The 16,509-nt window shown below is 40.8% G+C and overlaps 1 protein-coding gene across 1 annotated transcript in view; it reads left to right on the top strand.

The window, feature by feature from the left end:
* RBSN (rabenosyn, RAB effector) overlaps window positions 1-16,509 on the top strand; it is a 131,399-nt gene that overhangs the window by 105,308 nt on the left and 9,582 nt on the right. Inside the window, exon 12 of the mRNA XM_078661702.1 lies at window positions 9,045-9,147. Coding sequence (XP_078517828.1) covers window positions 9,045-9,147 — 103 coding nt within the window. The remainder of the gene's footprint in view (window positions 1-9,044; window positions 9,148-16,509) is intronic.

Below are 16,509 nucleotides of genomic sequence, written 5' to 3' on the forward strand. Positions count from 1 at the left end.
CTGATGGCAACAGACAGGTGCTTGGAATTATTGAAGGACGCAGACCAGGCCTCTCATCTCTGTTCTGGTAGTACAAGTGCAAGGGGAATGAAGTCACTTAGGAGCATACCTGACTGTCTGGAACGCTGTTGGACCACTCTCACTGGAAGTATTTACAAATGTTCCTGCTTGAAATAATCTAGTATACTGCTGACAAAATAAACCGAGATCCCAAGTGTCATGATGATCTTTCACTCTGAGGAAGTGACGGGCCGAGACAGGCAAATCTATTTTCGCCAACACATGTAAAATACCAGAGCAAGGTAAGAAATGATGGCCCAGGTTTAGCAAGTTTTATTGATGAACGGTGCATAAACACAACCTTCATCCTGTCAAACTGAGCATGACTGTTGAAGTCAAGAGGTATTACTTTTAGTATGTAAAAGATTCCCATCACTTCTGTACTCGAAGCAGAAGGTGATGTCCCTCGCTGCAAAGACTATTACTTGTCTACTCAATAATATGTGCAAAGGGATTCTTCTCTGTTATTCTTTTGCACCTGTTAATGATGGTAAATTAGGGCAATGGAAGGCCTGTGACAATCTCTCCTGTTTGAACAATCATAGTGCTGTACAAGGTTTGGCGTAAATTGAGACAATGGACACAAGTACTAGAGGACAGCTTAGGAGGAGATGATCTGCCTGTTGTGCCCCAAAACCCAATTGCCAAATGTACCATCCAGACACACACCCCACTGGTGGCTTGTCTATCTTTATCCTTGTCCTTCAGTTCCACTTGCTTTAGTTAACCTTTCTTTCCATTGATTTTTCCATCCCTTCCATTTCTTGGATTTTAGTACCCTCTGCGTATTTTGGCCACCAGACACACCAGAATGGGCTTCACATAAGAATAGGCTTCACATTAGTTCTTCTCATTGAGGGGAGTGGGATACGTGGGTTGGAATCGGCACATGACCATGTGAAGCCCCTGAATTGCGGCCTTCATAGTACCATTGAGATAGAAAGAGGAGTTTTGGAGTACATACTGTGTTAACTACCGTGATGAGTTCTATCCGCTCCAAGTCCAGTGGTTTTGAATATACTTTATCAACAATTACATTATAATACAATACAATAGTTCTGTGGTTCTCACCGCTTTGTGATATCGGTGATTCTTGCCACTCCATGATATTAATAAAAAATGTTTCCCTTGTGTCGGAACAAGTTGAATTACCAAACATATTATCCTTTGCCTACAAAATGCACCCCTTGACACATTAAAAATAACCAAAAACAACTCTGAGGCAGGATGAGCTACTGAAAATGAGGATGGAAATGTAGATCACTCATTTACTATCAGTGGGATAGGAAACGCCATAAACATCTGGGTGAAGGGATAAAGTGCTATAACTGATGTACTAACTGCAAATCATGCAGAATTAAATGTAATACTCTTGAACAATAGTGGTAATGTCTTTCACAGAGATGTAATGAGTGAGTGAAATGAATATCAAAAACTTGTAAATTAATGCTTTATCTCAAGAAATATTAGAGCAAACATTAACCTCTATGAATGCCACTAATACAAAAAGGGGAAAAAATAATTCAGAAGCGAGGCAATTTAGCAGATCCTAAAGTAGAGCTATTAGAGTAGTATTCAATGAAAACGAATAACTACCACAATAATGGGGCAAACTGCATTATTTATTTTGCTGGTACTTATGTTAATAATTATAGGAAATTAAAATTATACCATAGTGATGAAATGTCCCCAACCTACTCTTGAACACATAGGTATAGTTCTTGTGGACTCCATGCCTTGCAGGCATTTGAACGTACCATTTGGAGCTGGGAAAATTGACTTGTGTCCCATGAGCTTCTCCTATACGTACCTGGAAAGGGTCCACAGGAATAGACTAACCAGCTAAAGATAGCAGATATATATTCCTGGGTTCCTCTTAACCTTCCCCGCCAAGCCAGCACACGCTCAAGATGCTTGAATCAGTATTATTGGAGCATTTATTAAAAGCCAAACTAATGAAGAACATATAAAAAATTGTAGTTGCAAATATTACAGTTATTGTATCAATAAGTGGTGAGTAGAAAGTGAAGAGTCAACATGTTGTTTTCTATAATTCCCCTTCCTACTGAGTCCCTGCTAATAACAAATTTAGAAATTGGCACCTGAAAGTCTTCCATTGTGAGAGGTAGAACATATCATTACTTACCTGTAAGGAGGCCTGCCTTCTGTCTACAAGTCTAGCTTCTGTGAGAGCCCTGCTGAGTTGTCAGACCTTGAAAAGACCTTGAAAGAGAAGGTCCCTAGATATAAGTCTGTGCGCCTCAGTTTGTACTGTTTCAAATGACGACCATGACTAGGTGTCCTCATGGTTTCGGACAGTGTGTGAATTCCTGTAGTTGACATCTGATTATAGGTATAAGGAAATGCTAGTCCTTAAGTTAAACACTGAGGGACTAAGAGCCAGATGTACAAAAAGTAGGAATTGCAATTTTTACTGAACTGAAATTAGGAAATCACAATTCCTAATCTAAGAAGACATGCAATTTGTGGTTAGTGATTCCTAGTGGGTCACAAATCTACCTCCCTTATGAATGTTAATGAGGTAGGAATTATAGCAATCAGAGGCATGTTGGCCTACTGTGGTCAGCAAACCACCATGTGCGATAGCTTTTCAATAAAGTAATCATTTAAAAAAAAAAATTTTACATTTAATTTAAAAATATATATATTTTTTAACATTCTCCAAGGGTAACGGGTCCCTAGGGGCACCTTCCCATTTGCAAATTGGTTACCACCACTTTAAACTAGTGGTAAAGTATCACTGTTTTGCGACCGAAATTCATCGCAAAATATTGATTACACCATACCGATTCTGTATTTGGAAGGAAAGCCCTAAATGCCCCTTACAAATACTGCATTACAAATGCGAATTGCGATTTGGTAACAAGTTATGTAATCGTATTTTGCAGTTTTTCAATTTGAAAAAGCATTTTGCGGTTTCAAACCGCAAAAATGCTTTGTACATCTGGTCCCAATTCACAAAGGCAAACAATCAGCATTAGCAATGAATAGTCGGGTGCTTTAGGCAACAGATAACTAGAGGAGGATAAATAGTTATGATTAGTCTAAAAAGCATGTAAACACAACACCCACAGAGTGATAATACGGAAGAATTTACATATAAATATATATGTATGCAAAACTACAAGCACAGGCCTAATTCGATTAGGCAGGAGGGGTCAAAATCATGTTTGAATGCTCGATACAAATCAAGATATTACATACAAAACAGCAGCAGCTGTGTGCCCTCTATAGTATTGTTCAAATAATAAACAGCCTCTAAAGATCCAGGTGTGTGGCAGGTAGTAAAAGATCAGAAATACACCATGGGGATTGTGGATGGTTGCTGGAAAAAGAACAGGAAATTGATGGGGTGAAAAGCCAGGAGATTGGAGGTCAGAAATGGTGGACTAGTCTGTTGGAAAGCCAAAATTATCATTGCAAATTAATGGAACATGAATCGTAAAGTAGAATACGGTGACATTAGAGCGCCAAGCAGCGTAGCAGGTTGTGTAGTGGGGACACAAAGCAGCAGCAATGTGAATCATAAGCAGCAGCACTGACGATTGGCTGCACTGCCCCCGAAAGGACCTTGAAGGATGAGTTATGTCTGGATGATCTCCCAACAATCCACGTAGAGCAGTAAAACATTTTTGCTGCAGGATGTAGTCCACATTCATGCTAGAGGGCTACTGAAACACGGCTCGAGCCACAGGTACCAGTTACTTGTGAAAGCTTGGAGTTCAATGTTATTACAGGCTTGAAAGTAAATCGACTTCTTGGTAGAAGGCTAGAGCCTAACTGCAGTGCTGCTCAGATGGATATGGCAAAGAAGGTTGACATCTGCAATAGTCAAGATAGGAATCACACCAATGTATACATTTGAAGGGAAAGACCATAGAAAGTTCAGAATAGCACAAAAACAGTCTTGCATGCTTGAAGCGGTCGAGTCTATATCCTTGATGATTGTAACACCTGTAGTGTTCAAGCATTATACACTGAGAAAGTTGGCAAAGTGAGTTCAATATTGAGTGTCAACAAGACATACTCTCCCAGCCACAGAATGTGCTGTTTGGACGTTAAAAATTAAGCTGTCAAAGTTAGTCATTTTTTACTGGGTTAGAAATGGATACTAGTTTGTCCACTTAATCAAGGTGCAATGGGGGAAGGATGGTGTTTTGCCTCTAAGAATGTGTGAAGTCCTAATGAGAGTAGGATAAAACGTTATATTTCAACATTTCACTTTCATTTGAACACTTCGTTTATAAACATAACCTTGGCACAACTCACATGTTGAAGAGTTTGTTCTGAAAATAAAGCTTCAGATTTCTATTAGTGCATGGAATTGTGGAATGAGAGAAGTGGGTTCAGCTCATAGTTGCTAGGCCAACTTGGCAAAGCCTAAAAAAGAAATGTGTATCTAATGATATGTTAAGCATTGGTAAAGCGTGCATTTATCCCAGAGGGGGCCTTGACACTAAAAGGGGAGGAAAGTAAAAGGCAGCTAGAAAAATGGGTTTTAGAGCCCGGACGATTAGGTGAACCACTAAGATTTCAATTCTTTCCTGAATAGGGTAAACACAGAAGTGCTTTTGAGTGAAAGCGGAAAGCTGGAAGCAACATAGGAAAAGGAGGGCTAAATGCCCAGCCCCAAGCAGGAATTTTTAATGGAAAGGATCGCCACAGTTTTTGAAGAAGCAAACAGAAACTTGCTTGTGGGGGTGGTACAATCCGAATTTCTTTCTGAGATAGGCAGGCCCTGAGTTATAGATGCATGATGGGTGGAACGCAAAACTTTGAAAGGCGTACTGGTGGTAATTTCCGTCACACCTTGTCCCAAAAATGCAGATGGATGTTGTGTATTCCTAAATTTTAACCGTCTCATCGGAGTCCTATTGTAGGCATTATTCCCCTTCTACTTTTTGTATTGAGATTAGTCCACCCAAACTCTGTCACAGTGTGAGCAGTAAGGTCTGGTTATGTTGGGAGTCTCCTGTCACGAGTGCCCCACTTGACTGCATGTTGGAGGGCAGCTGTTCCAAGTGTTGAATATTCAGGAAAACAGTACCCCTGCACCATCCTTATGATGATCATCAAGCAATCCAGTTATATGCCAGCCATTGTGACCTAAATGTAAGTCCAAGACGGATGGATGTACCTTTTGGAGCCTCTACAGAAGGTAGCAATGTGCAGCATATAATGAATTCAGACGTTCAACAGTTTGGAACACCACGAAGAAAGGTGACTCTTGCTTCATCATATGATATTGTACGAGGCATGGGTATTAGGCCTTGTAGCAGTAGAGGGTTTTATTTGTTAACAAATGGTAGAATGCTGTTCTTATTGCCATAAACCTATATGGTGACCAATAACTGTGCTGTAACATTGATAATGTAGTGCTGAGGCCAGCACGGCAAAGTGCTTTTATGAAGTGAAGCCTAAGTGCTTCATTTGGGTTATGCTTATCCCATATCCCCGGCATGGATCTCATTAGGATACTGTCATGGATAAGACTGTAGGAATATTATGCGGTGATTCTTGCAAGGGGTGTATTCCCATTTGATCTTGTTTGCAGTGCCATCATGACGTCTGCATTGACCTTAGATTTAGATTGAGATAGAGTAACAGCAGCAACTTTACAGGTCTAAACCCACATGTTTGCAGCCAGGTCAGCCACTTAGTTCCCTTTCGTGTGACCCGTTTACTTTTATGGGCGATTGTAGGCTGTCCATGTAGTAAAGAGAGAGTATCCCATAAGTTGGCTACCATCCACAAAGCTGTTTAGCTTTTATGGATTTACTTTTTGAATTTTTGAATCCTTTTTGGCACTAGTGGTGTAGCTCTGCATTGTAACTTCGCACACAGAAAGTGGAATCCTGCACTATGAATGTGGAAGCTTAACAGATCAGGATTTTGAAGGGCTTAAAGTAGAGCTTGAATATTAGCTTCTTATGCAGTTGGATCACCTAAAGTTTTAGTGTATGTCTTTAGTGCTTAGAATTCCCCATCTTTAGAAACTCTGTGCACTCAAGGACGAGCAGTGGAGTATTTCTCTTTCAAACCCGATGCAGACTGCGCTTCAGATGCTTTTATACTCATTTGTGGGTAGGCCATATGGAGTTTTCTGTATTGCCGGTCCAGTAGACCTGACTTAGCAGTAGGGCATGAGCATTACAGATGTTTACCTCTGTAGCTGCTTCTAATGTAGGTATTGGAGAGACCAGTATAATAGTTTTTCCTTGATTAAGGGGGTCTCTTCTTTAAATGGCTGTTTGTATGACTGGTAATTTTATCTGGTAGTAAATTGTTCCTTAGAAGCTGAATATTGATGAGATTTTTAGGTTATTGGGTATTTTGACCCTCTTTGTACAAAATATATGTGAGTAGTCTTGGGTACCAGAACCAACTCGAATAATCAGGTATTGTTTATTGTCTGACATTTTAACATAAACAAGATATTGTTACATGGTTGTTGGCATATTGCAATAAAAACAATAGGAGTTGGTAATGAATATTTTGGGCCTTAGTCCACAGATGAACGGTGGAAAGATAATTGTAAACACATGGCAGAGTAAATATAAACTTAGCATTATTAATGGAAGCCTAAACTCTTAGAAAAAAGACAAAGAAATGTAGTACATAAAGAACTCACTCTTTTTCAGGCCTGCGCTTGGTCTCAATCATCCCTCCACCAGAAGCTACACAAATCTTCCTGGTCATAATAAAATAATGTGAATGAATGATGAATGATGAATGATGAATGAAACAGGAAATAGAGGAATTCAGGAGCAGCGTGGCCAACCGAGACCAATTTAGCGTTTGTATATCTTATAAAGAAATATTCCAGCTGAGGCTGTACGGACATTACACACTTGCATATTTAACCATATGGTACAAAAATGACCTGTGAAAAACGGTGTAATCATAGAGCAGGACAGAGTGCTTCCTTCTCAGACCGTGTTCTTGACCCTGTACTAGCTTGCATTTGCCCCAAAATCAAAGGTTGCACACTCCAAGAGTTTCAACTATTGCAGGAGATACAATATTCTCATTTGACCCCTCCAATAAAGAGAACATAAGAAGACCAACAGAAAATGTTTAGGTCTAACTCGATTTTTAGTTGTGTGCTTGGTCAACAAACTCTCATTTGAGAACCGAGCCGAGGGATATTTAATTAGAGCTACTAGTTTTCAGCTACTAACTTAACACAGAGTGGTGCACTTTACCTAAGGGGAGATGCGACATTTGAGTTGCATTGTTGTGACTGGGAAATCAGTGTTTTTCATTGTTGAGGAATGATCATGATATACCTTTCACGGATTTTTAAAGGATGTGGGAGAGGTTATGGCGGGGTGTGTGCACACGCTTTTGTGTGTGCGTGTGTGTTTGTTTTAGAGGCTGAAGAAACATTTCTGCTTTGTTTAGGTAACATTTACATAGCCTAGTTACCTGGATTCAGGGCAATATTAAAAATCCTTAGCATAATACTCATTCTTAATCCCACCTTTGTTATCCTACTACACAAATTGGTGAAGGGCATCAATTTCCAGTCATCTTTGAAAGGAGGCGTTTACGTTTACACCAGTTCTGTAACTTAAATTGTATCTTTATCACCTATTTACATTGAGTATAAAACCATGTAGCCAGAGTTTGCCTTAAAATGAAACCTTGACAAACTCCACCCTCCTTCTAATCCTGACCAAGTACAGGTTCAAATTGGAAGTCTATTGAACCTTGCACAACCAACTCTTCTGTAATAGAAACTCGAGTTCCAAAAAAATGCAGTCCTTGCACGATGCCCAAATGTTGGTCCGAGAAACGCACCTAAAACTGGTCTCTGTAACCACAGAGTACAGACCCTGAGTGCTCTCTGTCAGCTTTTTAAATCGCACCAAAACTGTCTGCAAAATTGGCTCTCTGTCGTTTCATGAGGAGCATATTATCTATTCAAATAGCCTCTGTGTTACTAAAAAGTAACTAAGTTCTTAGTTCTGCTGGAGAGGGACAGTGCTCATAGACTTTGATCTCGCCATGATTCCCATGATACTTTAATATCACAGGTGTAACATATACATCACCCACTTGATAACGTATGCTTTTCTGGCAACAAAGTGCTCTGAAGTTTGCACAACATAATAAATGTTTAACGCAGTAGCAGATCAGCTTGTTTACAGTTCGTTTTCTAATTACAACTCTACTTTTCTGCACCCCTTTGTTGTATATGTTGTAGCAAAACTAAGTCAAATTAACACTTTATGGGGGCTGTGCTGTGAATCTTCTGTTCATGATTCCCCATTAAACGAATCCAATGATCACTTGAGAATGACCAGTGTGCAGCATTGCACAAACATTTCACACAGGTTATTCTTGAGTGTTAATACAATTAAATAGTTTTAAATTGTTATAATTGCTTCACCCCTCACGGTGAAGTGGCGCTTCTTTCAGCCACTATTCTGTACTATCAGGAATTGTCACTGCTGCCCTTCTCTGGTTTTGATGCTCTAGTGTCATATTTCCTTTACTCTTTGAGGATTACTGCATTTCCACATGGTCAGGGTTTACCCTCATTCTGTTCCTTTGATGAATTTAAATTCCTCCATTGTGCCCTTCCTTCTTTCCATTTTGTGTATTATGGTAATTCCCTGGAACACTTTTGATGACTTCCCCTTTTTTGGAAGGTCTTCTGTTAACATCACATTTTACTATATGCGACTGCTTCTGTAAGATTGCTACAATTTGAGTTGATTGACCTGCACAAGTGTACCACAATATTCTTCCTTTATTTCAATGAACACGATGTATATTCCTCTTCCTTTCTCTTGATCATCAAACCCAAATCCATACTGTTTATCGCATTCTATTTCCTTCCCTTCTCCCCCCCCCCCCCCCCCAAGCGACATGACATTACACTGCTGTACACATCTCTCCTGTCCTCTTCACATACTTCAGTGCTCCTAGTTGTGTTTTTTCCTTTTTAATTTCAGTAAGAAAATTTTAATTCTTGGAATGAATGAGGACCCCAAACCCTCTCCCAAAGCTCAACAACTACAGAAGATGATTCGGTACTCTGCAACTCTCTTTGTACAGGTAATACTGAAAGAAAGGGCATTCCCCTTTAAACTGTCAGACTGCACTGGAAGTTTCCATGGTTGTGTCTTCCTTTTTTATATAGTTTTTTTATTTTTGTTGTTAAAATGGTCTACTTTAGGTATTTCACAATGAAGAGAAGACAGAATTCTATGAATGTTGCTGACCCAATTGTGATTTTCTGCATCTCATAAACATCACATAAAGATATCTACACATTGGAAACCTAAAATATGGACAATGATTATAAAACTATCTTGTGTGAATAGCCTTTGACTGGTTATTTGAACTTACCCTAAGCTAGTTCTGGACCTTGTTTCTCCCTGTTTGTAGAGGCACTTCCATGGCTGTCATTTTATTTTTCTGAATGAACACTCGGAGAAGAGATCCGAGTAATGATTTCAGTTTCATGTGGACTCCTGGGCTTCAATATGTAATGTGGCAGAACACTTTGTCAGTAGGCCATAGGTCTGATTTACGAACGATTTTGTTCTTGCAAAGCCTGCAAAAAGCAAAATCACAGGTTTGTAACAGCAAAACTGCAGGTCAAGATGTTAAATAGGTGCATTGCAAGTTTGGAATTTCTTTCCAAATTTGAAAGTATTCGTTGCAGACTTCAAAAAAGGACTTGTTGATGCATTTGCACAGTGGAAGCTGGCATAGAGGTGCATCTTGCATATTGTGAATGGTGGCTGCCGGCATAGGGGGAAGCAGACGGTGGTCCTGTGGAATACTGCGTTCTAACCCCAAAACCCTTTGCTAATTACCAACTTGTATTTTTGAGAGTAGGCCTTCTCCTTATAAGGGACTGGTTAGCGGCGGCTCCTCCGCAATGGCGAAGGAGCATCACCCCACTGGCTCAGCTAGCAGCTGAAAATTAAAACAATACCGTTTTATTTATCAGCTGTGCTATAAGCCTGAGCGAGCGTTAAACCAGCCCGATCAGGCCAATCCCCGTGCAGCATGAGAGCAGCACAGGTATTGCACAGGGAGTCTCTGATGCTGTCCCAGGCGTTGCTGGGACCAGGAAGCAGAGGAGCTCATAGGTAGCAGAAGCAGCATCAGGTAAGCTTTATTTTTCTTTTTATTATTCCAACCCCCTGCGCTCTCTCAAGCTCTCCTCCACCCAACCACTGCTTAAATGCATCAGCCACCACTGGGATTTGGCTTCTTTAAACAAATGTAATTCAGTGAATGTAAATGCAGGGATGCAGTCTCCAATGCAGGTTTTTGTCCCTGTACTCGTAGGGAGCCATTGAAAAACTCCTACCTTCTGAATATCAATGAGGTAGGAGGTTTTGTGACTGCCTGAGAATAGTCATTTCTATCTGTGACAGTTTGTTACCTCAGTCACGGGGCAAATTAAAGGCAGGGTCACAAAGCAGTCTATGCACAAAACCATGAACTGCTTTGCAACACCACATTAGTATATCGGGCACAATGTAACTTATGCTCATTGATCCATATAACCTCCCAAACCCAAAAGGAAAATGTCTGCTGTATGGAAGAGGTCGGAAGCTGTTGCTGTACCAATTGAACCCTGTTCACCATGTTTTGTTTTGACACCGCTGTGGGAAGGATTCAAGGGACAAAGAGCAAGGGTCAGGAGCCTCTCTGTCCTGGCCCCCATCTTATGGAGCTCTCTCCCTTCCTCTGTCAGGTTTGAACATAACTTCCTGAGGTTCAGGAAGCATTTGAAGATCTGGCTTTGTACGCAAGTTTATGATTAGCCCGAGCCCTGTCTCCTTTCCTTCCTGGTTGTCACAGCAGCAAGAAACCCTTGGTTGTATGGGCACTCTATAGATTTTCCTAACATAACATATTTTTTAAGGGCTTCCATGGAAAATTCGGACTTTTTTCACTCTTTACACTTCAAACATTACTGCAGTACTCCTTCCATTCCTGCTAATGATGGAGACATGAATGAGGTTTGTTCTGAATATAAATCAGCCCAATTTCAAAGGATTACCTGTTGCATCCATTTCGTCTATCACGGTCCCCAAATATGGGACTTTCTCTATTGATGTGGATGTGGATTTGCCGATGTTTTGGATCTCAGATTGTGAAGAATATTGAGCATGTGTCTCCGATTTACACATCTGTGACAAATTCTCAAGAAGCCCTCCACCCCATCTTTGACACCTAGGGTTGATAAACTAAACTCCCTTGCCACTAACCTGAACACCACATGCACCCACGTTCCACCTAGATCTGTAAGGGGTCTGTCTCCATAACCGTTGGCTTGATATTGGATTGAACAACATGATTCGTCTATGCTATCCCTTGAGCTCGTCTAATTTCTAAGGTCAGTTAAGTGTCTCTCCAGAGATTCAGGAGGAGCTGGCAACATCCTGGAAGTCCTCCACCAGGATTCAGTGCAGGAGCAAGCGGCTGAAATTTTGCTGATGGGTATTCGCAAATATAACGATCTGCCTCACAGCCATTGAAATTTAGCAGAAGAGATCTGTGGAGTCTCATCCTATTCCTGTGAGGCAGTTAAGTCATCTGGTGGGACCAATGCATCAGTTGCAAAACTTAATACTAGTAAAATGACTCCAAAAATTGAACAGAGACCATTTCATTATAAACACATACTGATATTGATTTTCTTATGTCACCCAAAGTCCACATTTTTGTTTGATGCCTAAAAGTACTGCCAGCACGTGTTTTGAGGACAGTAAATTTCACTTCACTCTCAGGAAGATTAGGTCCCTGATGTCTGTACTTATTGTCAGTCCATCTCCAGAAGAAATTTGAAGAACACGCTGCCAGATCTTCCAGAAGCCATGAAGAAGATCAAGTCTTCGAGTTGAGCTTCTTCTTCCTGCTCCAAGGACTCCCATAGAAGCAAATCCTAGGATAAAAGATATCAGAGGAAGATTCACGACGTTGAGTAACATAGCGTCGAAGGCTAGACATACCTATATGCCTGCCATCATCAGGTACGACATCATACGACGAAAGAACCCAGATGGTTTCTGTCAATAACACTTTTGACGTCAAATTCCTCCATTGATATTAAGACCATAGTCCGCAACATCAAAACCACCTCCGTCAATGGCAGATCTACCCCTTCCGATGCCGACACCACCTCAGTCAACACTGAGGCAACACTCTTCGACATCAAGGTCAGTTGACAACCAAATCATCTCAGTCGATGATGAAGCCACGTTCTTCGACGTCAAAGCCATCACAGCCTCCAAAAGTGACATTTAGGACAAAATCTTTTTCACCATCTATGCAACGATCTTCTAGGTGGTCATAGAAGATTCGACCAGAGATACTTGCCACTGCAGGTTCTGAATACTCCCAAACATATTTGTCATCACATCACACACTGGATATAGCGCTTTCTAGTACTGCTTCACCACAGGGAGCCACACCATATAACTTTTCTCCAGGTTCAGATACATCGCCTAGGCTATCACCTGGAATATCCCCAGCTTCGCAAGACCACAGGACAGTCCATTTTAGAATCATGGACATCGCTGTAGATCTAGATCCAGACATAGGTCTCAGACGATCCAGAGAAAGATGCCTTTCATCTCACTCTAGATTAAGAAGATCTGGTACAAGCCAACACAGAAGGTCACCATCTTGATGCAGATCATGATCTCTCCCATGGACAACGACCTCAGGGTCTTCCATCAAAGATTATTCTCCGGCTCCCTCTAACACACCTCCACCAAGTGTTGTTTCTCCAATTGATGACAACTTTTAATAAGGTGCTTATAAGAGGTGCAACAGAGCTGAACATTCCTATGCCAGCTCCCACTGCATCTACTTCTGTCAAACGTGAGAACTTACATCAAAGAACGTCAGCAAGACCTCTCCTCCCTCTAGTCCTGGGTCTTCTTGAGCCTGCAATACAGTTATTCCTGCAACCTGCATCTATAAGGTTGGCTCCATCTAACCTCTTGAAGAAGTATAAGCCTCCTGACCAAGATCCTTTCTTTTCCAGGGCAGATTCATCACCAGACTCCATAAATGAGTCTGCAGCAAGGAAGTCACTCATAGTAGTACCATTGTTTCAGAGAGCAAAAGAATAGACTTTATGGGAAGGGAAATGTGTGGAGCTTTGGCTTCTACAATGAAATCAGTTAGTGCCAATTCCCCTTAGGGGAGCTATGATAGATCGCTTTGGGACTCCCTACAAAGGTTTACGTATAAACTTCCTATGGAAGACAGACCGGATTTCCAGGAGGTCATTAACAAGGGAATGCTGTTATCTAATCAGATCATTGGTTCAGCTGCTGACATTTCAGATTTATCCGCCCATGGTTATGTCCATGATATTGGTGCTAGGAGATCCTCATGGCTTAGACTAACAAGTCTGAAACCAGAAGCACACAGTAGAATCCTGAACCTGCCATCCTCAGGAAATACGCTCTTCCGATCTGACACATATGACGAAATGTCACAGATGCAGACTGAATTGGACATCTCTAAAGCTGTGGGCCTGGAAAAGAAAAAAATAATTTAGAAAGAGGTACATGCCTTATGACAGGCACTACAATCCTCCGAGGATTCAAACCCCTCATTGGCCACACCACCAGCAGCAACACCAGCAGAAACAGTCATACCATCAACTCAGATCATCCAGAGAAAGAGGGAGCCGACATCAGCAATCTGCAGTAGAAAAACGCATTCCAAACAATGAGTCGCATCTTCCCTAGATCCGTCAGTCACTCCAGTGGAAGGAAGTATTGTAGCACACTTTTCAGATTGGCTGATGATAGCTACAAACAGATGATCTGAATATTGTTCAGAATGGCTAGTCACCTCATTTCAAGTTCCTCTTCCATCTCTTCCACCATCTTAAACATTGTCTTATCAACAAGATCTTTTAAAGAAGGAAGTGAACATTTTACCACAAAAAACTTCAGTGAGGGAGGGTCATTTGTATCAGAAAGGATTGGGAGTGTAGTCCCAATACTTTTTGGTTTGGAAAAAAAGACTACAACAGGAATTCAGGCCTGTTTTCGCCCTTAGTGTACTGAACAAGTACATAAGAAAAGAAAAAAATCATAATGCTCGCATTACATCAGATCTACCCTTAACTACATCCAGGGGATTTGATGAGTCTAATAGATCTTCAAGATGTCTACTTCCACATTCCGACCATAAAAAAGGATTTGACGTTATTACGGTTTATAGTAGGCTCATGGCATTTTAGCACAAAGTCCTACCCTTCGGACTGGATACAGCTCCCCGAACATTTGTGAAATGTAAGGCCGTCATTGCAGCACATCTGGTGAAACAAAAATATGACTTTACCCATACCTAGATGACCGGCTCATAAAAGGAACATCCTTTAAAGAACCAGTGAGCCGTTTTCCAATATGTCGCCACAATCTCACCAAGTTATGTATTCAAGTAAACCTCAGAAAATCTACAACCTCCCCAGTTCAAAACAATATCTAGGAGCTATAATAAATATGCAGTCTGAAAAAGTGTATCCTTTGGAGGAGAGACTGTTATCAATCCAACTGCAGTGCTTCACTCGATTGCAAATTCCCATCCACAGCTCAACAGATTTCATCTCTGTTGGAATCGATGGCCTTGTGCATTTTTTTTGTTCCTTATGCCAGACTACACATAATACCTTTCCAGCAATGTCTGGAGGACCAGTGTAACCAGTTCTCAAACAGTTTTGAGAAGAAATTGACACAATCACAATCAGCCATCCAGTCACTCCCATGGTGGGCCAAATCGGAATATCTGGTAAAAGGGACCTTATTCCTTCAGGATCTCCTAGTTCAGTCTCTAGTCACATATGCCTCCCTATAAGGATGGGGATCACACTTGTACCATTTAAGGGCCCAAAGATTATGGTCACACAAAGAGAAGGCTTGCCACATCATCCTACTAGAATTGAAAGCCGTTCATCTGGCTTTAAAGTATTTTCTTCCGGCAATCAAAATGACTTCTCTTTTCAGACAGAAAATACAACAACAATGTACTACCTTAACAAGCCGGGAGGGACACTTTCGAGACCTCAGCCTCTAGAATCCCAAACCATATGGATCGAGCTCATTTAAAGGAACTTGGCAATTACAGCTGTCCATCTCCCAGGTTCTCAAAACATGTTAGCGGACAGCCTTTATCAAACCTAGATTTCAAACGACATAGTCGTAGAAGATATTTTCCCAGAATGTGAATGTCTTCAAATAGACTTATTTGCCAACATAATAACAAAAAATGTCAAGACTACTCCTCCAGATATCACCAGCCAGAGATGAAGGGGAATGCTCTTTTGAGAGACTGGTCAAAAAAAATTCTCCACGCATTTCCACCAAATCCCCTCGTTCCCAAAGGTATGGCCAAATTTTATTAGTCCAAAACCTGGATAATAATAATTGCTGCAGAATGGCCTCATCAGTGGTGGTTCACAACATTCTTCACCTATCAGAGCGACCACACACAAGAGATTGATGTGCAGATGGGATCTCCTGTACACATTTGGGGCCCAGATTCTGCACCCCAACCTTCCATCAATAAACTTAGTGGCATGGCTCCTGAATTCCTGCAATATGGCTATCTAGGTCTTCCACAAGAGTGCATGAGGATTCTAAGGGAAGGTAAACGTCTTTCCACAAGAAAATCATATTACTTCAAGTGGAAGACATTTTGCGCATATAGAACAGCCATAATCGTTCATCCTGTTAAGAAGATGTACTGATACCATAGGTTCTTCATCTACCAAGGTCTGGTTTAGAAGTTTTCTTCTATAAAAGTTCAACTTGCGGCTATAGCTACCTATAAGAAGTCTCCATCATAAACCTCTTTTTTTAAATATCTGAGATTAAAGATTTTCTAGAAGATATTAAAAACTGTTTTCCCACCATTTTAGTAATTTTTTCCTCCTTGGGAACTTAACATTGTTCTCTCTAAATTAATGGGATATCCCCCCACCCCTTACACAAAGTCACTTTACAACTTACATGGAAACCAGCTTTCCTAGTTGATATTACCTCTGCACGTAGAGTTAGTGAGATTCAGACTCTCCTAGCCACTGAACCGTATACAGTAATCCAGAGTAAAAGAGTGGTTATGAGAGAACACCTTGATCTCCCTAAGGTGGTTTTGGATTGCCACATTAACCAAACTATTTCCTTACCCACGTTTTCCCTAATCCATCAATGTCAGCAGAAACATCCTTGCATTCTCTTGACGCTAAGAGTCATGCAATTTTTATTCAGAGAAAATCAAGTATATAAGATCGTCTTTTCATAAACTAAGGTCCAATAAGTACAGGCTTGCCTTCTAAACAATCTATTTCTAGATAGATTGTTTTGTACATAATTCTTTAATACCAGATAGCAAAGAAACCCCTCCCTGGTAGAATTAAAGCAAATTATA

The sequence above is a fragment of the Lissotriton helveticus genome, chromosome 9 (assembly GCF_964261635.1).
Source record: "Lissotriton helveticus chromosome 9, aLisHel1.1, whole genome shotgun sequence".
Taxonomy (NCBI): domain Eukaryota; kingdom Metazoa; phylum Chordata; class Amphibia; order Caudata; family Salamandridae; genus Lissotriton; species Lissotriton helveticus.